At 38.8% G+C, this 22,958-nt stretch overlaps 1 protein-coding gene across 8 annotated transcripts in view; it reads right to left on the minus strand.

Annotated features, from left to right (window-relative positions):
* The window catches only part of NRG1 (neuregulin 1), a 1,094,991-nt gene that overhangs the window by 16,926 nt on the left and 1,055,107 nt on the right, over nucleotides 1-22,958 (minus strand). For 4 of the 8 annotated variants that reach the window (XM_027598281.2, XM_027598284.2, XM_027598282.2 and 1 more), the window contains 3 exons: nucleotides 11,981-12,039; nucleotides 5,306-5,329; nucleotides 552-654 (listed from right to left, as the gene is read on the minus strand). In XM_027598281.2, coding sequence (XP_027454082.1) covers nucleotides 552-654; nucleotides 5,306-5,329; nucleotides 11,981-12,039 — 186 coding nt within the window. Of the gene's footprint in view, nucleotides 1-551; nucleotides 655-5,305; nucleotides 5,330-8,677; nucleotides 12,040-12,650; nucleotides 12,719-22,958 lie in introns of those variants that run through there. The other 4 variants (XM_027598287.2, XM_027598288.2, XM_027598283.2 and 1 more) reach the window with 4 other exon arrangements.

A 22,958-nucleotide genomic window follows, 5' to 3' on the forward strand; every position in this document is an offset into this window, starting at 1 on the left:
GCAAGATTTGCTTGATTTTCCTCCCATGAGATTCTTTTTGTACATCCCACACTTTGAGAGCATTTGAGCTGGTAAGCTCATTAGACGGAATGGGAAAATAATCGCAATAATGTTTTAAAAAACTTCATTCCCAACATCACCAAGTGTCTCCTTTATCTCCTAAGTCTGAGTGCAAAGTGGGATGTGTCCTCAGCGGTGACATGACAGGTGCACCCTGGGTGCTAATCCCTGTCCTCTCAGGATCATCCACACGAACCTGCGTAGGCCCCACAAGCCCATCCGTCCAACCCTTTCCCAAGTCAGGGGCCACGGTCAATGACCAGAAGTCTTCTGAACATTTTCACACAAATAGGCAAAGCGTTCTAGTTATGTGATTAGAAAAAGTCTTCGAAATAGATTACTCAGAGAAAAAAATGAGAAGAAACACCCCCCACCTCCCCACTCCCCCTTTTCAAGCCTAGGCTGTGGAAAATGCTTTCTGCAAAGCCCTGGGCCAGCTGAGCTGTCTTCTCTGCGCTAAGGAACGAGAGGCATGGAGGAGGAAGGTTTACTTGGTTTTGCAGTAGGCCACCACACACATGATGCCGACCACAAGCAGGGCGATGCAGATGCCGGTGATGGTCAGCACTCTCTTCTGGTACAGCTCCTCCGCTTCTGGAAAGGGATGAGAGCAGACGTCACCAAAGCCCCCTTATACTCACCAGGACTTAACAACTGAACAGTTGGCATGCGGCATGGCATTGTCCATGTTCACGAGAAAGTAAATACATGACAATTCATTACTTTTGCAGACATACTTAAGGTACGGCATACTCTGCATTACACTTTGAGCATAAACAGCAAAGCCAGATGGGGCCATTTGCAATAAAAAAATTATACTATTAAATTGGTCTACTGATAAGCAACAGATATATATATATATAAAACTGGCAAATCATAAACATCAATTATAAAATAATAATTTTGTTAAAACTGTAGTTTTTAATGAAGAAAAGAAATCTCTTGTAAAGGCAACGGGAATCAATGCCAATAAAAGGAGCTGGAATTGGAACCACTGGGGCCGTCCTCGGCCTCCTCTCCCCCTCCTTCCTCCCTCCCCAACCCCTTTTTGTTTCCCAGATATTTTATATTCCAGTGGTCTTTACAAGGAGCCATTTCTAACTTAAAAAAATAAACTCAAAGACATTTGCAAACATGAGCTTGACTTGTAGTTAGCAACAAAACTGAGGCAGGATCCCTATGATTTAACAGTAAAATGTGAACATAAGCAACACAGTGGGGGTAGCAGGGCACTGTATCAGAGAAAATCCAATATGGTGGGTAGGAGAGTCTGGGGCCAAGATGAACCTTTATCCTCTGAGGGACAATTATTATCATTTCACTGACTGTACTTAGAAATCGAATTGATCTGTATAAAGAAACCATGAGCACACGGGATATGTGACTTGGACAACATTGTCCATCCCTGTAGTGATCAGCTTGGCAAATTAGCGCAAGGAGGTCGCATAACGGAGGGTGATGCTTAGAACTTTGCGTTAATAGTACCACTGTACCTTAAATGCATCCAGTCTCTTATTCAAGGAAGTCTTTCTACTTGCAAATCAGTTTTGGGGAGGGATCACTTGATTATACTTTGGTAGGTCAGGTTCTTCAAGAGATTGGCAGATTTAATGGCAAACCTGATCCCTTAGGAACTGAGCTTCCAACCAGTCTAATTACATTTATTGGAAGACATTCACAAGTTCACTGAAGAAGAGAACTCAGACCGGGTGCATCAGAAGCATTGTAAGCCGAACTTGCCAAATTGATTAATAAGCTGGTCAAAAACTGGGGAATATTACACAAATGAAGGTCTCTTATCTGGACATCAATATGGGGCCATAGGGAACATTTCCAATTTTCTTTACTGAGAGAGGGCAAGTCGCAGGAAGTTTTCTTGAAATGAAAAAGTGCATTTTAATTTCTGTGATACAGTAGACCTTATCATTAAACAAAACATTTCCTACAAGCCAAGCCCATGGTAATCAAATTCCAGTTAACAGGTCAGGAACATTGTCAAATCAAATTAATATAGCACTGATTATTAACAGGAGGAGAAGGAGAGTAGAAGTCTGGGTAAAAGACTAGAAGGCCGCAGAAATTATACAAAAACAAACCCAAAGGGTCGGAAGTGGGAGGGAAAAAAACAAACCCAGAGGACAGACAGACTGACAGAATGACGGAGAGAGGGAGGAAGTCAGGTAGGAGGGAAAAACAAGATTAAAAGTGAAGGAGCCATCTGAAGTCCCTGGCACAGCATGCCTGATACTAAGGGAGGAAAAAATAAACAAACAAAAGAAAAGCAGAGGGAGGAAATGCTGGGTGGGAAGAGAGGGTGGATGCAAAGTTGGAAGGGTTATTCCATACAGCATAACTCCTACCCTAGGCTGGTGGTCACGTGGAAGCCACAATTAGGAAGCAAAGCAGCTGGTGCATTGCAGTAGAGTGGGGTCGGGTCACATGTTTTCGTGCCGCAAAAGTCAGCTGAGGATGTGGAATGTGAATGCTTCTATGTTAATTGCTGTGTCCGCTGCCTCCCCTCCCCCAGAGCCCCAGGACGGGGAATTGCATTTGACGAGGTGGTAATCTGTGAGCGGGTGCTACAGGAGCCTCCTCCTGGACTTGGCATGCGGATCAGTTTTTAGCAAAATGTCTAAGAAGGAGAGGCGGCGCCCCACTGGTCCCTCCCCGTGGGGCCCGGGACGCAGGGCTCCTCCGGGTGTGACTGGTTGGTTTAGAAAGAGCCGCTACAAGTATCACTGCCACGAGAAATGGAACCCCTCTTGTCTTCTTTGGAAAGGGGGAGGGCTTGGTAGTGCTGGAATCTTAACACGCTGTCTTTAGAAAGAGCTGGGAAGTTACTTCTGACAACTACGAAAATGGGTTGCATCTAAGGACGGAGGGGGGAAAAGGCGTCCAGAGTCCTCCCGGGGATTCCATGGACAAGTTTTTTTGGTGGTTGCTAAGCATAAAAGAATAGATTGACCTCAGGTTGTCAGCAAATGTGGCACGCTGACTCACTGTTCTGCCTATATTACGGGGGAACACACACATTTTTCCAGTGAAATTGGTCATGGAAATAAAAAGGCAAGCTCAGTAAAGGCCAAAGGGTAAAGCAAACGTGCTAAAATGAACCAATGAAAGACAAGGCCCATAGAATACAGACGGAGGATTAAGATTCTGTATTCACAACGGCATTCACCAAATACATTAAATGTTTCTCATCTTAGTTTCCATTTCCTTTCCTAGATCAGGGGACCTCCCCTCCCCCACATCATGAATGTGTTAAAAGAGAAGCACTTGATGAACAATCATATAAACAATGGGTTTTCACCCCCTGTTCCCCTCATTTTTTTTCCCCCTAGTGTGAGAGGGTCAATAGGGCAAGAGCAAATTAGAGGCAGTGCTGGGAAAAAAAAAAAAAAAAAAAAGAATCTGTCAGTCCAGTTGGTGGATCTGCCTTAATGAATGGAAATCTTCCGAGTCCTTACTCTATGGTTTGGTGGGATGCATTGAAGTCAATCAGATCAAACATGTTTTCCAGTCTGATCTGGTCAGGCTGAGAGACAGAAGCCTTGTCTTTCTCAATGTTAATTGACCTTTAAGGTCTGATTTTCCTTAAAGACGAGCGTTCTGGCTCAGTACACCGGCTGTCCTGGGACTGTGGAGTCTCTGGACCGTTTGCCTTTAAGGGGTACGCAGATACCAGCATGATGTATCTTTACTGACCCTTCAGATCGTACTGAGGGAGAAGACCTATATCTGAACTATACATTGCCCTACCTCATTGTCTGGGAAGAGAAATATTAAATTCTAGTTAGACCCTAAAGTGATAAAATGGGACAAAGATGTATTAAGGAAAAGGAGGAGGTGATGGTAGATTTTTTTCCTCCCTGCAGAGAAAGGCTGGTAAGCCTTTTCAGTAGTGGGACAATTTTTATTCTGAGGGAGGTAACCTAAATAGATCCCTCTCCTCATGTAAATAACCCACCACCCGAGTGGCGCTCGTGGGAACTCTCGTGCTTCTCACTCTTGGGAGATGTTCTCTGATGTGCACAGGGTCACTCACATGTAAGTGGGGGTTTCCTCATCAAATGAATAGCTTCTCTTCAAAGTTCTTTGAGGGGGAGATGGGCAATCGATTGAGTTTCTATCCCTGTCACGGACAGAACTTGCAACAGCCTTATTTTCCACGAATTATGGAAAGTAGATTAGGTAGGGACTGTGATGTTACCATCCAAAAGAGAGTAGCAGCTATGCTACAGGGCGCCCCCACTGCATGATGTCACCGACACCAGCTGGATGGAGATCAGCTATTCTGTTAATCAGCTGGATGGAGATCAGCTATTCTGTTAATCAGGACTTTGCTTTGTTGACCCACAGTCGCGTTCCAGCACTGCAGGCGGTGCTCAGGGAGCCCGGGCACCTGCATTGTGGAGCCTCTGGGATGACCGAATGGCTTCCCTCTCCTCCCAAAACTGGCCCTGGCTCCCAGTGATTTAGGACAAAGGCCTTCAAAGGGAGTATGCCCCAAATTCATATGCTCATAAGAGATATTATCCTATGTTTACAGTGTGAACATTTCTATTTGATTACTTATCTGGATGATCTAAGTGACTCAAGGTTAATTCCATTAGTGCTAGAATTTCCACCTAAAATAGCACTGGGCGTATTTCTTTCTGTTTTCTATTTCCTTGCTCCAAAGATAATGAAGTTGACTAGAGGAGCGCTTGAATATCCCCAGAAAAATCACAGTCTGCACATACAATATTGGGTGGCATTGTAAGGCCTTTCCATGTTACTATATCAAGTAGGTGATTTTTTACATTGTATGTCACATTCTCGTCAGCCTAAGATGTGGGGTGTTTTTAAGCTGACGCACTTAGAGCTTCTTCTGTTCTCTCAGGCCTGGCTTGGTTCCTCCCAGAGCCTTAGGCACCTCTCCAACTTACCCCGCTCTGAAGTAACAGCATGGTCAGATCCAGTCAGAGGATTAAGGAACGTGGGATGTATGTGACTTTGCACAGGCTGAGGTGATTTTTAAACCCTAAGTGAGGTATGGAAATCTAGAAACCGCTGCACTCAGGGACATGTCAGTAAACGAATCATAGATTGGAAGCAGAGAAGCCATTGTTATAGCTGTATGATCCCTTCTGAAGGAAAAGGAGATTAGTTAGGGACCGGAAGGTACGAGCAGGAAGGGAAAAGATTTCAGCTCATAGGTTCTAAATTCTGCAGGCTAAAAGGAATGACGATTGGTCCATACCCATAAATTCAATCCCAAGATGCTCTGCCAATGCAGAAAGTTGACAAAAAAAAGAAAGAAAGGGAAAAAAGTTTCAGAAAAGAGCAATACACTGCACTCCAAAACACATTACACATGACTATTAACAGCTCTCTGTGCGTGCACATTGAACAGGACAAATGGCGGGTGGTTAAGGAAGCAGTGCTCAGGTACGCCTCCGCTAGTCCCATAGGGAACTTCTCTTTTTTAAGAGGTGTGCAAATAACCAGCACACCCTGTCTTTATTAACCCTTAAAAGACCTTACTGAGGGAGAACTTGTACTGCTGAACTATACTCTATGCTACTTCATTCATCATCTAGGAACAGAGATACCGTATTTATAATAATAATAAAAAAAAGGCATTCGGTATTATCTCATTCCTCTCTTGAAAGGGCAGAAGCAAAGTTCCAGGGAGGTCGGAATTTTGTTTTTAACCCAAAGGCACACAGCGGCAGAGCCAGGAGTAGAAGCCAAGAGTATAGCAATTTGGCCTGAAATTTTTATTGCATTGGATTTACATTTTTTGTAGCCTGTGGATAGTCATGCTTTAACATTTCTTGTTGTTTGGTTATTTTTTAAAACAAAAACCTATCTCCTTTTCTGCTCCTAACCTTCCACTCTCTCCACCACTTACATAATGTTTCATTCACAGAAAGCAAATGCTTCTGCTCAAAAAGCCAGAGAGGGAATTGGGGTACAGAGCCTGCTTCTAGAGTTTTTTCAAATAGCTCCTGTGTGGCATCGGACAAATCTCAATGCCTCACTTTTCCAAACAGTTAAAAAAAAAGGGGGGGGCTGCTGGTCCTCAGTTAATGTCAATGTATGACTCCCTCAAATAACAGAGAGTCAATTCGATGGGCACTCCACAGTGCCAAGCTCCGCCACCCACATGAGAGCACAGGGCTCAGAGGCGCTGCAGGGCTGCCCGGGCAGGGGGCTCAAAGATGTGAGCTCATCACAGCCCACGGTCCTGGCAGATGCGTCCATGGAGGCTCCAGAATGACAGGACTAGCAGAACTTGCACAGGCTCCAGTGAAGAAATGGGGAACATGGGCCAATTAAAAATAAAACCCCAAAACCTCCAGAAATGACACTTTCCATTCTCGAAGCAAAAAACTTGTGAATCGAATTTCATTGGGTGGGACACTTTTGGATTCCTTACTTGCCCGTGTGTGGTGGAGAGGCCTGTGGGAAGGAAGGGTGGAATGAAAACGGAGATTCAGGGGTCTACAGTTCTTCCCTTGATCCCTGACTGCAGAGATACCAGGGCGGTCCAAAAATAGGACACAGCACCTCTTGAGTTTGAAAACATGCAGTTGAGGGGTAGTTCTCCTACAAAAACATCAGTTTGGGCATGGACAAAGCGCCTCAAGTAGAGAGCAGAAAATCAGATGGTAAGTGTGCTGGCTGGCTTGTCCCGGTTCCAGGTCCCATCTCTGCCATTGACCTGTTCAGTGACTTTGGACCAGTTAATTTCTCACTGACAAAATGCTTAGGATCCTAACACATGCGTTACAGGGAGACCCTGTGCAATAAAGGAGCCATGAACTATGGCAGCCAACAGCAAAACGGTTAAGAGCTCGGAGAGCAGACCTATCTGGAGATCTATCTCAGGCCACTTAATTGCATGTAGGTTTACTTTTAACTAACTCATGGCCAGGAAAACTCGGAAAGCTCCTGGGGTGTACCCAAGAATTTAGACTTTAAACACTTTCCACCTCTTAAGGAAATGAAACTTCCAGATTAAAAAAGAAATCAAAGAGTACATCGAGTAACAATAATAATGAGAAGCATGATGTATAATAGTTCAGTTTGCCCTGGGTCAAGGGTACTCAGGCAAATAACCTAAACTTTCCATAAATCAAAAGCCAGGGGATTTAGGATTAAATCGGTTGCACAATGCTCACAGCAAAATCACAATTTATTCAAATCCAAGTGAACTTCACTTGTGTCTGTGCAACACTCAATTTGACAATTTGCTCCCTTTATATAAACTTTGGAACGTCAAGTACAAGAATTCATTTTCCAAGGAAGTGATAATAAATTTCCTTACACATTTCCTTGAAGATGTGACTCAGTTTTTCTCCCTAGAATCCCTTTCATCTTATTATGCCTTTTCCTCCTACCGGTCAGTAATAATTTAAGGGTTAAAATCAAGAGATTATCTACAGAAACTCTTTCCAGAGAATCATTATTCCATGCCTACATGAACACTGCTAATGATCTATATTAGTTGCGTAGAAAGCTTGGTTAAGTCTTCAATAAAATTAGTAGCATGCCCATGCATACATATTACTGCATTTACAGTTTTATAGGTAAGTCTGTGAGCCTAACTATAATTTCATTTCATGGGAAGTCATTCATATCAGGCAGCTCCAATTTCAAATAATTCAAAGGGAAATTGGTACTTAAAATTGGAATCTCTTCTGGCCATAAGCCCTAACAAGGAAACAAGCAGAGGAAACATGCATCAGTCATTCTCAACCTGGAGCAAATACTGCTCTAATTTATTTTTACTATTGGTGGCTACATTTCTTTCACTGTGAGTCAAGAAAAGCAGAATACACAAATAATTTTCATTTTATGAAAAGGTTATGACTTTCTATCTGTTCTATTTAATCTAATGTTGGCTTAGGCTCGTTATGTATCATACGCTTCCTATTGAACTTCTGTTCTAGCCACTACATTTTTCAAATTAAATTAATAATTCAAAAACACAAAGGTTACTATAAACAATTTAGTTTCCTTTTCTACATGTGATTTCCTGCTGTGCAGTAAGCAATATAAAAAATTAATTTAAACCTGAGAGTCTTCAGAAACTATTAAATATTGACTCACTAATCCTAAGCTTTAGGATTTTATAATTGTTTGAAGAAAATTGATTAACCTGTAGGTTAATTTAAATTTTCAATCGCATCAGAGAAAAGAAAAATAAGACAACTTTCTTTTACCAAAATTTATCTGTACATGCATTTTGTAGTTTCTGTTAAAACTTGAAGACATTCAGGATTTTACTCTTTAATAGCTTGGGCCTCCTTATGCAAATAATATCACAGACATATGTAGAGTCCTGACTCACTGCAGCCCTGAGACTTCTCAGGGAGGTCTGTCAATGCCAGTGCTAAATGGGACCAAATTAGTGTCTGACTTTTAGTTTTTGACTTACCTTTACAAATGTAGGTACTTTTTTTTTTCACATATACAAATCCGTATTGCCACTGAGCCTTTTGAAATGTAATAGGAGACTTTCTCTTCGCCCCCAAGTTTCCATGTGCACATGAGCTCACTCACCAACACACACACAATAAAGTCTCACTAACACTCAGCTGGGCTTTATGACAATTTGTCATGGATTGTGCCTTTATTCTACTGTCAGCAAGATACACATGTTGGATAAATAATTGAATAGCATCAGTGGTTTTTTAAAGCATTTAGAAATCAACACAAGTAATTTATGCACTAGGAACGTCTGATTCAAGATTACGTTTAAGGATATCTATTGGGTTTACTCATTCTAAGAATATGCTTAAAAGTTCTAAAATTGTGGTCTTTAAGAATATTCTATAATTTGGGCTATTTGATAACTACTTCCTATTATATATTAGTTTCTATATGACATACTTGTTCCATATTGCCTCTAATCATTGAAGCTGTGAGTGCTTTTTTCCTGTCCAACAAATCTACAAATCAGGTATGAATTGTCTGTATAGTTCCCCCCACCACAAACATACCCCACAATGATGAATACAGTCCTTTAAAGTAGGAATTCTGTGTCAAGATAGGTCAAATTTGAAGCTGACTAACCTTGACAACATTTTCCTAGAAAGTATTCCAAATACGTTTAATTTCAAAGCAAATGGCTGCCTTCCAGAAAGCCCTATAAAATATACATTTGTTCTTTTCTTTCATACTTTAAATCTGTTTTTATAAATCAATAAATGACCACAGGATACTCTGATCAGAAAAACTGCATCAAATCCTAATAACGTAAGTTATGCATTAATAAGCATTTTAAGAATTGTACATTCTTTTAGAATGTCATTCTTCAATTGAAAATGTAGTTTGATAAGTTGAAAAAATGTTTCTTTCCGAACCTGGGGAATAGTTTTTCCTTGAAAATTTATGTATGTGTTTCAGATGGTATGAACACAATTAAGTTTTAATCATTACCACCGTGGCGACATTTTTTATTCTTCGTGCAGAGGACATTGCTACTTGAACATAAAGTTCTTAAAGCAGCAAAATTTATTTTCCTGCCTTCTCTATAGGGATTTGCAGGAATGAACACTGAGAACTTAAGACATAGAGGTCAGAAAATTAACTCTGGGCAAGACAACTTTGGAAAGCAGTTTCTGAATGGCAGCTCTTGTGTTTCCAGATCTGAGGCGGCATCGATGCCGGGCCATTTACAGCTTCTGTTCATAACTGTGCTTCCTATCAATCTTTGTTACATCAGGGTAAATAGGAATGCTGCCGTCCTGGATGTCTTCCAAAAGTGCCATCGAAAGCTTACTGAAAAATTTATTTAAGGAATCACACTCTGATTAAATACATAAAAGCTATTTTGAAATGGTATCTTAGGAAAAAGAAAATGGTCTAAAATAGAAGTTGAAAACATTTTCTCTGGTTACCACTGTCAGCTCTAAACTGCACCATTATTTGGGGGAAATAGCTTCATTTTTTTAAATGCTTTTCTCTAGACAGGGTCCTAACATTGCTTCCAGTGCACAAAGAAACTCTACATAACACCAAAAATTTAAGTATAATATAAACGTTCAGAATTTTCACGAAATTCTAAAATATAATGCTATCATATTTATAAAGGCATATGATTTGCTAAATCTGTGGTATTTGAATACAAACTGATTTCTAAAAGGAATGGCTTAACTATACTGAGTAAAATTCTATCACTTCTATTTTTACTTTGCATCTTATCTACCTTTAAAAAGATTAATCTATGGCTATGGGGAGAAAAATTCTGTCCACTAAATGTATATTATTTAAAGACTTGTGGATAAAGGGAAGACTGTGTTTGAAAATTTAGCAAATGCCAATTTACTAATTTTTTCCAACAGAAAATGGCCTATGACATCTATGTAAATACACAAAAAGCACCACCTCTCTAAATAAACGAATAAATGAGTATTATGCATGTGATCTCCCCGTAATGCATATGAAATTAATTTTTCCATGAAATTTATTCTTCCATGAGTGTTAACAGGAGGAACAGAATCTTATTCTTTGCATGCATGCAAGTAAAGGTAAATCTGATTCTTTTAGGGTCCCCAAGTGACTGGCTCACATCACCGTTTCTTGTGTTACGTGCATTTACACCGATAAGCTATGTGAAATATTTTTCAGGCTGAGCAACTGACAATCCAAATTAGGGGCCGATAAATCCAGCCCACTGCCTGCTTTTGTAAATACAATTTTATTATTTTTTTTATTATGTTCAGTTAGCCACTGTTTTTGATATAGTGTTCAATGATTCATTAGTTGCGTAAATAAACTTTTAATAGTGCACATCTATGCTCATCAGTTCATGCGTTGTCTATGGCGGCTTTTGAGTTGGCAGAATTAGTGCTTTGTGCCGGTGATGTTATCACCTGCAAACCCTGAAGGCTTTACTATCTGATCTTTCACAGGAAAAAAAAAAAATTTGTCGACCTCTGATCTCAATCGATAACTATATGGAATCCACCTTAAATATAATGCTTTGAAAGCTCCAGAATTAAAAGCAATAGCCCAGTTTGTAACAGCAGGACAAATTATATAATTTAGTTATCCATGCAAATTATATACGTATGAACTGGGTCGCTTAGGAATGATGTTCAAAACTTCACAAAGTCATAGAGATCCATCAAAATTTCCCAGTTCTGCATTTAAAAGTATCTATCTAGAGGTAAACTACTATATTTCAAAGTAAGTAATAAATATCTTAAAAAAACCTATTTGTCCCTAAAATTATCATTGAAACTAGCATAAAGGAATGCTAATATAAATAAATGATTGTTTAAACTAGTCCTGAATCACTTGTTTCCTAAGCAACATAAGGAGAAGCCAGGATATCTCATTTGCTGTGAAATGTTTGTTTGTAATTTTCCTAGTCAGTGCATTTTTAAATACCTAAATGCAAACTGTTAATGAAGAGAAACATCTGAACTCTTTTGAGTATGTTTATTTGTTATAAATAACACATTCTGAGCCAAAATTAACTTACCATCATTTCAAGTGCATATTGATTACAACTTAGCAGCATCCTTTCCAGGATGTTGCCATTTTTTATAAAGAAGATGGACTGTTTAGCGGAATGATTTTATTTTATCAATAAAAGTGAGACTTTTAAATGCCTTTATTATAATTGCACTGTGTGATATTGACTATCATTTTGTATCACATTATTCAGTACCAATTTCAGAAGCATCCGGAGCCTCACACACCTATTAGTATCTCAGAGCCAACTAGTCACGAACAGAGGAAGTAATACAATCGCTTTTTGTTAATGTTCTCATGCGACAGGCAGAGGCAGTCAATGTTAGACCTGGTGAAACGCATCTAGCTCTAGGTGAGATCTGGGGGGAGATGCAGCAACAAGAAAGCGGCACCGACTGAGCATGCTCCTACTCAGGCAGAGACAGAAAGGGAGTGGACGTACTGTAGAAGCTGGCCATTACGTAGTTTTGGCAGCGATCACCAGTAAACTCATTTGGGCACCTGAGAGAAGAAACAAAAAACAATGGTAGAAAAAACAGAGAAAAAGAGAAGAGGTGAATATATGCTAGAAAGAAGCTCCTTCAGTGTCATTTGACTGAACTTGGTGAGTTCACCCTCAGGAACTGAGTCTTTGTCCTAACCATGGTTTCCAGACTCTGGCATTTCCCCCAAAGGATTCAAAATTTGGACAAAGTGTGGTCCTAGCATCTACATGACGGAAAGATGGCAGCATCTTAATGGGCAGCTTTCTTCCAAAGGGACTCACCTACAATGAAGTCGGAGGTATTCTTCGAGTCTGTTTTCCATTTGAGAGCTTTGGTCAAAGGTGTTAGAAGGAAATTTTTTTTTTTTTTTTTTGGTTGGCCTGCTTGCCATGGTTGCCAGCCTCACTGGCCATCTCGGCCGGCCCTTCTCATTTACCTCGATGATCTTTGGGGCCCAAGCTGGCAGACAGTGAAACAAGCTCACACTGAATGAGTTTACACCCCGAGTGCTTAAACCATTGTTAGGACAAAAGGAATCAGTTACAACTGAACTGTAAAAGCACCAAGTGGTAGTAATTGTTGCTGTAGTTTGGGGGAGAAAGCAAATTTCAGATTATTTTAACATACTTTCTTGGTTTTGGACTTTCATGGGCACATTCTCAGTACATCTTGCTCCAGTGAATCCAGGTTGGCACCTAGAGGGCAAAAATGTGATAAGCAATAGAACACTATAGACACTGAATTTTCAGACTGGCAATTTTCCTCCTATGGAATATGGAGATTCCTACAATGACCTGGTGACTGAACAACATAAAGAAAAGGAAAAGAACACATTTAGAAAACCGAGTTCCACGACAACTGCGGGGCATGTATTTTTGTTGTGGTTTGCTTCAGTCTTCCTAAGAACAGTTGACTTAAATTTAACTCAAGGGAGGCTGAAAAGTTGAATAGGGCTGGCAAGGCCTGGGCCACTAAGTCACCTTCCCTTATTTGCCACTGGGCACTGACTCCGACCTTGTTAAAACGCTGGTTTTGATAAGGACTTACACGGTTCCATCCATGATCTTTTATTATTTAAATGATACTGAGCCTTTCCGTCCTCTATACACTCAATTCTGTACATTCATAGCTACTTTTATGTTAGTTCAATCATCGAACTACCATAGAAGTCAAGCGCTTACATACTCTAGCAATTACTGACAAGAACAACCATATTCCCAATTTTTTTTAAAGGTATTACAGATTAGGTCTCATTTTTAATACTGCACGACAGAAAAAAAGCAGATTATTTATTAGCACACATTTCACTTCATCCATGGATCCCAAATCAAAGGCAGATACGTTTTTAAAAATTTAAAGGGCTACTCTTCTATAGTTGTACTTAATAGATGTCATTTTGCATCTAAGGTAAAACTATCTTTCAATGGTATAAACTTTTCATTTTACTCACATACGTTCACCCATATCGTTCATAAGGTCATGCAATGGGGATGCGCCTAACTTTGGAAGTCCTTTCTAACTGCTCTTTTTGTTGCTGTTATACCAGTAACAAAAGCGTTTCATATTGGATTCATTGTACCCAATAACATACTCTAGGAAAGAGGGCCATCAAAAGGTTCTAGGAAGGAAATAAACTTATAGATGCTCAACACCCGTAGCCGTGATTACTATTAATAGTTTAGCTATACCATAATGATCATGCAAAACACCTAATAAAATGTAGCAGTGACAGCACATACCTCGTGATTTATACATGACCCTGTCTTCTCAGAGTAAATAAGAATAAACACTATTTTTTTGGCATCAAAGAAATGTGAATACAACTATTCATTTTTACAAATGTAAGGGTGATATTTTTCTCATTCCCCTTAAAACCATATTCAATGCCAAAAAAGTATTACCAAGTGATTTGGTATATCTAATTTTCCTATTTCATGAAGAATGGCATGTAAGATAAAATACTAGCACTTCTTGAGTTTTAGTCCCGTGAGTTCTTGTGCAAACATAAAGTGTAATTATGATCATTAGCATATTATCAATAAACTTAACAACAAGCATCTTGTATTGGTATAGCTCTTTTCAACCCTTCAAAACACTTTTATATAATTCAACTGGTTATTTTTGGTTAGAATATGTTTGCAGCAGTGAATAGAGGAAGATCTACCCAGAGAAATCCAGAAATAAGAATGGTAGTCTGTGAGGTTGGGCCATTTTTCATAAAGATGTCATTACACATGCTTTAATAAGAATGTCTTCACAGATATATGAGGAAAATACATGGAAACCTGTTTTCCATAGAATTTATTTCACATAATGACTTCTGAAATACACAGCGTCTTTGTTTATTTGTTTCTGAACCAGGACTACAAATCCACATTGGCATACCCTACAATTAAGCAGGTAATCCAGAATTAAGGATATATTCTATAATGACCATTTCATCTTACCTGTTTGCATTCTTGATAAAAATTAGAATTCTCATATTGATCACACAATAATCCACTTGTTCCATGCAATGAACATGGTATAAGGCACACGAACACTTGTGTATGGCAGGGTGCGGGGGAGGTAGGGGAGAACCATTTGAGGTAAGAAGTGCACTGATTTAAGGATCAGGAAATTAACATATAGCTGAAGAATCATGAATCCCTTGAGAGAAGGAATGCATTTATTAGAAAATTGTCACTTATGCATCTTGGGTGTCAATGTTGAGTGAGAAGGCACAGGACAACTGGGTGAAGTGGATCAAAACTCTTGCCCAATCAATTTTCTAATTAGTATGAACTTCTAAAATGATGTTTCCTAGGAAACTGACATTATGGCATGGTGGTTTATCTCCATCATAAGATGATATAGACTATTTGGTACAGTAACACCAGATCTGCTGAAGGTGTGCCAATCTTTTTTGGAGCTATCAGTTATATCTGAACCCAAAATACCCTTATGCTAATGTTTACCTTCACTCAGATAAATTTTCTTAGGGTAAAGCCTTATTATTATTCAAAGTGTGGTTCATGGACCAATAGCATCAGCATCTCCTGGGATCTTTTTTTTTTTTTTAATTAAATGTTTTATTTATTTATTCATGAGAGTCAGAGAGAGAGAGAGAGAGAGAGAGAGGCAGAGGAAGAGGGAGAAGCAGGCTTCCCGCGGAGCAGGGAGCCCGATGCGGGGCTCGATCCCAGGACCCTGGGATCATGACCTGAGCCGAAGGCAGACGCCCAACCATCTGAGCCACCCAGGCGCCCCTCTCCTGGGATCTTATTTGTAGAAATGCAGAATCTTGGGCCCCCACTTCATAACTACTGAATAAGAATCTGTATTTTAACAAGATCCCTAAGAGATTTGTATGTACATTAAAGTTCAAGGTGTTGGGACGCCGACCTTGGAAAATGGAGACTAAGTCCCTCTATCCTGTCACCACAGTTATCTTGCTGCTTGGATGTGGGCAGTCCATTTGACTTTGACTTCATCAGGCCTCAGTGATAAGATGAAGGGACTTAACTAAGTGATTTATCAAAGGCTCCTTTCACCGCAAAGGTTCTGGGAATCAATGCTCATCCTAACACATGGAGTCACTGTATGAAAACTGACTAGCATTTCTTCTGAATGTGTTACCGGTTGGGGAGGGGTCAAGGACTTTGAAAAAACATTTTTAATAGGATGGATTTTTAAGACCATCATGAAGGGAAAACGAATTGCAAATACCTATTCCTAAAGCAATTCGAGCATGTAGCAATAGTCATTACGTAACTTTTGTGAACATCTAGTTGTCACCAAATCAAATGGAAAGAAGCAGAGACTGAGATAGTTTTTATGTAAGCAAACTGCAGAATGCATTGATTGTATACAGAAAGCATATGCAAATGGAAATTCATCTGATCTATAAGCTCTGATTAACTTCTATGGAATTACTTCTGAAAGACAAGGAGACTGTCTGGCTTCTGACGTATTTCTAAATTAGCATTCTACATTAAGCATCCAATCTATCACTTTCTTTGGAGATAAGAGTACGGTAAACTTAATCTGATTTTGAACAATATGCTTTGGCAAGAGTCTGGGAAAATTCCAAGAATTTTATTTCTTAGAAAAATCTGTATGAATAATAATCAAGCCTCTATTATAGCCTCAAATGTCTCTGTCTCTGAAACCATTTGTTTCATTGATCAGAGTAGATGAAAATTAGTATTATTTTTTGTTTTAGTATTTGCTCTTAACATGATAAATAATTTTTGTTCTGCATTTGTGCTTAATGAAAGTTCACAGTTTGTCTGAACTTAAAAGTATCACCTCTTCCAACCAACCCTTCCCTGACCTCCATCTCCCCATCACTGGCTCCCACAGCCTGGCTGACGATTCTCTCTTGGGCTCTCGCACTGCACCCTGTCCCCATCTCTTTCACTGCCCTTGCCTGTCTGGGTTGGGACAGTGACCATATTTTGATCATTCTATATCTCTAATTTTAACTCAGTATCTGCCTTGTCAAAAGCTCTCACAAAATGTTTGTAAACCGAGCCTAAGAGTGTCAGAATGCAGTGTCCAATAAAGAACTGTATCAAAGAGACTTTCATATAGTCAATTATTTTGCCAAGTACAGTTCAATATTGAATGTCTGGCTTTTATTCTTATAGTTTATGACAGATGACTCTCCTCTATTGACTCCTAAATATTTTTTTTTTCCAACAGCAGCTTCCAATGCCCCCCTCACAGACTCACTCCCCTAAATAGAAATCTTTAACATTGTGTTTGGAATTTGGAAAAGACTCTATAACTCTTTAATAATAACTTATTACTTCAAAATGAAATCTTATTACTTATTGCCAGTTTACCTAGGATTCAATAAAGTAGTACTATCTAGTAAGCAAGACTTGAACATAGTATTGTTAAACAAAAACTGTTTTTAACAAAAACCTTAATACTTGGTGACTATCCTGATATGCTTATGATGTAATAAATCGTACTTGCATGTATTTTGAGAATCGATTTAGTGCTTGGTAAGGTTTTGATATTCTAATTGAATACTATTTCCCCTTTATTGGTGGAGCCGCTAGACATATTCAAAGATACTTACAGACCCCCAAGAAACTTCTAGGTATTTACCATTGGCTAATTTTATAAACCATTATAAGTGGTTTTGTGGTTTTACAAATTTATGGTCAATTTTTAAACCATCCTTAGACACCCTTTATTCTTGGTTTTGTGAATTTTCATCAGGCCCTCCCTAATCAGAGAGGAAAAGGGAAACAAGGTCTATATCTGATATCTCCTCCCTCCTGGTCATCACCCTACAATGAGATATTTGGAGAGTTTAAAAAAATACCTTGCCTCAAAAAGAAGAGCCCCTATTGTCTTTTCGCTCTACTTCGAAACCAGTTGTGGTATCTCCTTCATACTGTACAACCTCTGAAATAATTTCTTTGGTGTTTAATGTTTACAAATATCAACTAATGGAATGCCAACAAATACATCTTAAGGAATCTCAATGAGTTTAAGTGTTAGATGGGAAGGCTTTCTGCTCTCATTCCGCGTAAGCTAGAGTGGGCAGTGTCTACAGTAGCTCAACTAGTGCTGGTCTGTTTTTCTACAGTATCACATTGCAAGTGCTGACTCTTCTCACCCCTTCCCCTGCTCGGCATTCTGGCTAGACCTCACCCACTCACTGCTTGAGTATCTGTGTTGTAGATTACTCTTTCCCAAATGTATTGTTACTCTTAGTCTGCATTTCCCCACGATGAACCTCATTCTGTTATCTACCTTTAAGTGAAATTGCTTGAGGTTTGTATATGCTTTTCTAATTCATATTTCAGTTTTCTTTACGGCATCATCTGTAAAAGATATTTATTTCCTCCAGGGAAGGCCTTCTTCAACGTCATTAAAGAATATTAAATATAAAATGTTTCAGGAACATTTCCTTCAGATCCAACCCTGTATACCTCCCCGTTACTGTTCAGCGAGCACACATCACCACTTTTCCCTTTTTTTTATTTAATATGATCTGGGGACTTATTCTCAAGCCAGAAGATAACGGTAAACATAGAGTGGCCACGCTGGATTCATGGGTAAATATGAGGAAAAACAAAAATCAGAGTTGTCCTGGCTCTCCAGTGTTGTTTTTCAATGTCTAAGACATACAATCCCAATAATGACGGTGGCAGTGTTTATGAATTAACCCGTCCTGTTTGAACTTTGGTGCCCTTCCCAGAGCTCTGTTTGCACAGCTTGCTCTGAAATGCTCATCTGCAGACTCAAACTCTCGCCATTGTTTACTTGACATGATGTATCTTGGTAAGTTTGGGGTCAAACAATTTCATCGGCTATGGGATCAATCTACATCCAATACATCTCCGCGTCACTGTGACTCGAGGACATACCGAGTGCTACTTCGTAGTCTGGTCTTCCTCTCTGGAGGATGTCCTCCCCCTGTCAAGCCCAACAGCCTGGAGACTCAGAACTTTACAGTTCTATCTACTCTGCCAGCCTCATTTTATGACGAAGCAACTAAATATTCCCATTTTACTTAAATAATTCAATATAAACATTTCAAAATTGTGTTTTAAGTAGGCTATTTGCTTCTCAAGGCAAGAGCTTCATATACTTTTCCCCCCACCCCAGAGTCTCCACCTCTGATTAGGGTCCCCCATAAAACATTTCCTTAGCTCCCTAAATATCCATCATGGCACCCGGCACACCTACCATTTGTAATTAAATTAATTACTTGAAATATGTTTGCTACTTTCCATAGCCTACAGACTCCGTGAGGGCAGAGCCCAGCATGGCTTTTGTTCAGTACTTCAAGCTAAGCAGTAGCACAGAGCCTGCCTCTTAGAAGAAAATTAATAAATATGTGGCCACCCTAGCTGATTTTAGGAGAAAAAGGGAAGCAAACTATTAAGAACACCTAGTCAGTGCACCTGATTTTAGGCAGAACTACACCTAAATTGTTTTCTATAAGGACAAAAGGATTTCCTTCAATCTGCCTTAGTGAGTGAAAGTCAAAATGAGTTAATAACTACCTAGTAAGTGCGTAGCAGGATTCTCAATGCACAAGAAACACAGAAGAAATAGAAGATGTGGTCATCTCAAGCGCAGATCTAAGCCACCAGAGTTGCACTCACTCTCTCTCACAGATGCTTCTCCATCTGTTAAATGTTACAGCTTTTAAGAACAGAGAAGTGCCATAGGCAAGTGTCACACCCATTCAGAAGAATGAACTCTTCTAGGGCTGGAATAAGAGTTCAGTTAGCAGTCTGTTCTCACGGACTGGAGGTTCTGACCCAATATATATATATATATATTCCTTTTATCCATTTCAAATTTCTCCTCTATAGCCATGATAATGAGTCCACAGGACACAACCATGAATTCGAGCCATCATCCCCTTGTTTAATTATGCTAATGCAGCTACTAAAAAGTGTTATAAATATCATCATCATTTTTATGCCAGGATTTCATAAAACTTTAACCTTAGCTAGTGTCTCTGACTTTCTCGCCCCACCTTACCTAGTCCCCAAATTTCTCTAGCCTGTACGGAAGTCTGTCTTCCCTAAACATCTCTTCTATGTTTACTGTGTCACTCTCCTGCTCCAGAAGTTACTAAATACTCCCTATTAGCTCTCACAATGTCCAAGAGTCATCTGCCTGGCCTTTGGAGCTCATAAACTGGTCCTCACGTCTAAGTTGTTGTTTTGTTTTGTTTTGTTTGTAGCCGTTTTGCGTCCCAGAATGGAGCTGCTGGTCTAGCTATGTATGTGACTGCGTCTTGCAGGAAAGATTATTGCAGTCTCAATGCCTGCCGGGTATATGGAAAACACTCCATAAATGCGGGCTATGTTTATAGAGTCTTCTCCAAGTTATTCCCATCTTTTCTCTTCCTTCTTTCAATTTTCATTAGCATAATAATCAGCACTGCACCACTTGGGATATATTCACTCTAATTGATTTACTATTTTAGCTACTTCATTTTCCTAAACAGACTAACTTCCCAGGGACCAGAGACCATGCCTTCCATCTTCTCTGTGTTTTCAAAAATGCCTGGCATAGATATAGTTGTTCTATAAACAAATGTTTAATGTTTCATTTATTGAGTTTATTATAACATATTTGTTGTGACTTTATCTCCTAGTTATGTGTATTTTTAAAGCCCCTTGTATATACTACACAGCTTCATAAATGATACAAAATCGTTAAGTTCATGTTTGAAGGCAACTCCCATCTTCCCAAGTTTTGTGTGTTTTGTTTCTGGTTTTTGTTTTGTGTTTGTTTCTGTTCTCGTTTCTGCTTATAAGGAAGAAAATGGTCAGAGATATTATATGATCTGTCAAATGCAAAGTTATAAAGCTAGCTGGTAGCCCCACCAAACCAAGTAAAACTGTTAATGTTAAGTAAAATGAAGAAATGGGTTTTTTTTTTAAACATGCTAGCATAGTCTGTTAAGACAGGTGTATGTATTTGTCTAATGTCTACAGAGAAAATGTAATACTACCATTTACTTTTTATTATAAGGAAAAAAAAAATCTTGCTTCCCCAGAGTTAGAAATACTTGAGCAGAAATGAATTCATTTAATTTCCTGGACTCCCTGGGAAGAAATTCGGAGAACATATTAACTCTATATTATACATAAAGATATTGTCCAGAGAGTTGAAGTGAAAGGGATCAAGACCGTTCACCAAAATTGGTGGTTAAGACTCTAATCCCCTCATGGGAAAACCACATCTGTCCATGGGACAACATAATGGGTTTAAAAATATGGCCTGGTATAAAATCATTTTTAGATTAAAAAAAAAAAATCATAACAACATCTTCCAAAATAGTTCTCTACTGAAACTATTCAGGAGAATTGATATACAAGAACAAGGGGAAAAGCAAAGAGGAAAATCTGGACATTATTTCAAATTGTCTTGCTTCTTTGAACCATGCGATTACACAGGGCATCAAAAGGTGAAAGATGGAATGATTCTTCTGTCTTTATGTGATCTGGAATGGTAACTATTTTTTCCCCAGGATAGATTTTAAATTACTATGGAGAAAAGAGCAATATAAAAGATGAGAACCACCGATGAAATTCCCACACAGTCCCCAGGGGAATGTCCAAGTAACCAGCAAACCTCTCCTCAGAGAAGTGTTTAGCTGTTACATGGTCAATCCATTTGGAACACCTTGTTCTAAGTGGAGAGACAAAAGAAATCTGCTATACAGTCTTCTACTTCAACTCCCAAGAAGACAACAGTGGATTAGGGGACCAGAGAGACAACTTGGAAACTTCCATGCTTGTGGTGTTTCTGAGTCATGGGATAAAGTTGATTTTGAACGATGTGGCTCATGCTTCAGCAATGTTTTGCTTTAGACAGATGGACCATATGGAAACTATGAACTGGCTTCGTACACAGGACTATGATGAGCCAATGTAGCATTTTTTTTTTATGTTTTCTGTGTCTATTCATGTGGTCTAGTGAACAGTATACTATCAAAGGACATGGTATATTACGTGCCTTTGTTTCAATTCTGAGTAGTGATTATTTTTTTATGTTAAAGATGTTTTTAATACAAGGATAAAAAAAAAACACTTTCATTCAACAAAAAAGGCCTGAAATATTCTGGATGTCAAATATACTCTAATTCTTTCCTCAAGGCACTAGCCTGCTTTGATGGTTCAATAAAAAGATGGTTCAAAAGGGGGTAAAACAGTTATCAAATCATAGGTGTCAAAGATTTTCTTTCCAACAAGATCCAATGATAAACGTTTTAACACTTTTCTGAAAGATTATAATTACCACAAAAAACCCAAAACCCAACCCAATAAAATTATGATGCCAATCTGCTGAGAAGTGGAAGACAAGCATAACCCACTAGACAATGAGCTTGGGGGGATACAGAGTGTTCATTCATGGTTTGCTGCTTTAATATTTATTAGAGGAATAACAAACATTTCACTTCAAGATTAAAAAAATATACAGCAAGTATTTTTTTTTTTTTTTCTGGATTGGGCTTAAAATTTAATGAAAAACTGGTGGGTGAAAAAAAATTACGGTTGTTGGCGTAATACCAAAATGGAACAAATGAACAGCACTTATGTGATTGCATGTTTTGTGTAGGACGTGGGAGGGCTGCAGAACAGCTGAAATTAATATGTGGAAAATCACTGTGCTGGTTCCTTAGAGGTATTCAGAAACTATCAGATGCACCCACGCAGCTTGTCAATCTTTGCAAAGGCGATGATGAAAAATGATGTTTCATTATTATAATTAAAATATAGTGGTCTCAGATGCTTTCCTCAAGAAGTAGTTGTATGAGACATAGATAATTTGGGTGCAGTTGTTTAAAAAGAAGGAGAACTTAAGGACCTATAATTTCAATGTTGTTTTTTTTTTTTAAGGCGATTTATTAAAACAATTAGGTGGTTTGCCTAAGATTAGGACGGAATAACAAAATTTCCCCATGTAATAAATGAACCTCATATTTTATAGGTTATAATTCTCAGCTTCTGTTTGCTTCTATTTCGATGAGAGAAAACCTTGGAGGAGATTATAAAATTTCTTCATCTCAATTCAATATGATAAATATGGGGGTGCTATGTTTGTGTTGTGTTCACAGCAAGTCAGCAGAACCAAAGACCAAAACTGACCAACTTTTATTTTTTACTATAGGTATGTAGATTTCAATATACTCGTGATCAAAAAGTGAATCTGTAGGATTACTGTTAACCCAATAAACACTCATTGTCATATGAAGTAATTTGGACCCAGAAGAAATAATTTTCTACATGCTCTTTCATTTTCACCTTGCTTTCAAATTTTGAAAAGGCCTTTACCAATGAGTTTTATCTTGGCTTAAGGCTATTACCTATCTCTGTGAAAGAGATATTTAGTAATTGAGATTAGAATTCTATTCTTGTGATTTTTAGTCTTCTGTTCACTCTAAAAGACTATATTTAATCT

This window comes from Zalophus californianus, chromosome 2 (assembly GCF_009762305.2).
Source record: "Zalophus californianus isolate mZalCal1 chromosome 2, mZalCal1.pri.v2, whole genome shotgun sequence".
Lineage (NCBI taxonomy): Eukaryota > Metazoa > Chordata > Mammalia > Carnivora > Otariidae > Zalophus > Zalophus californianus.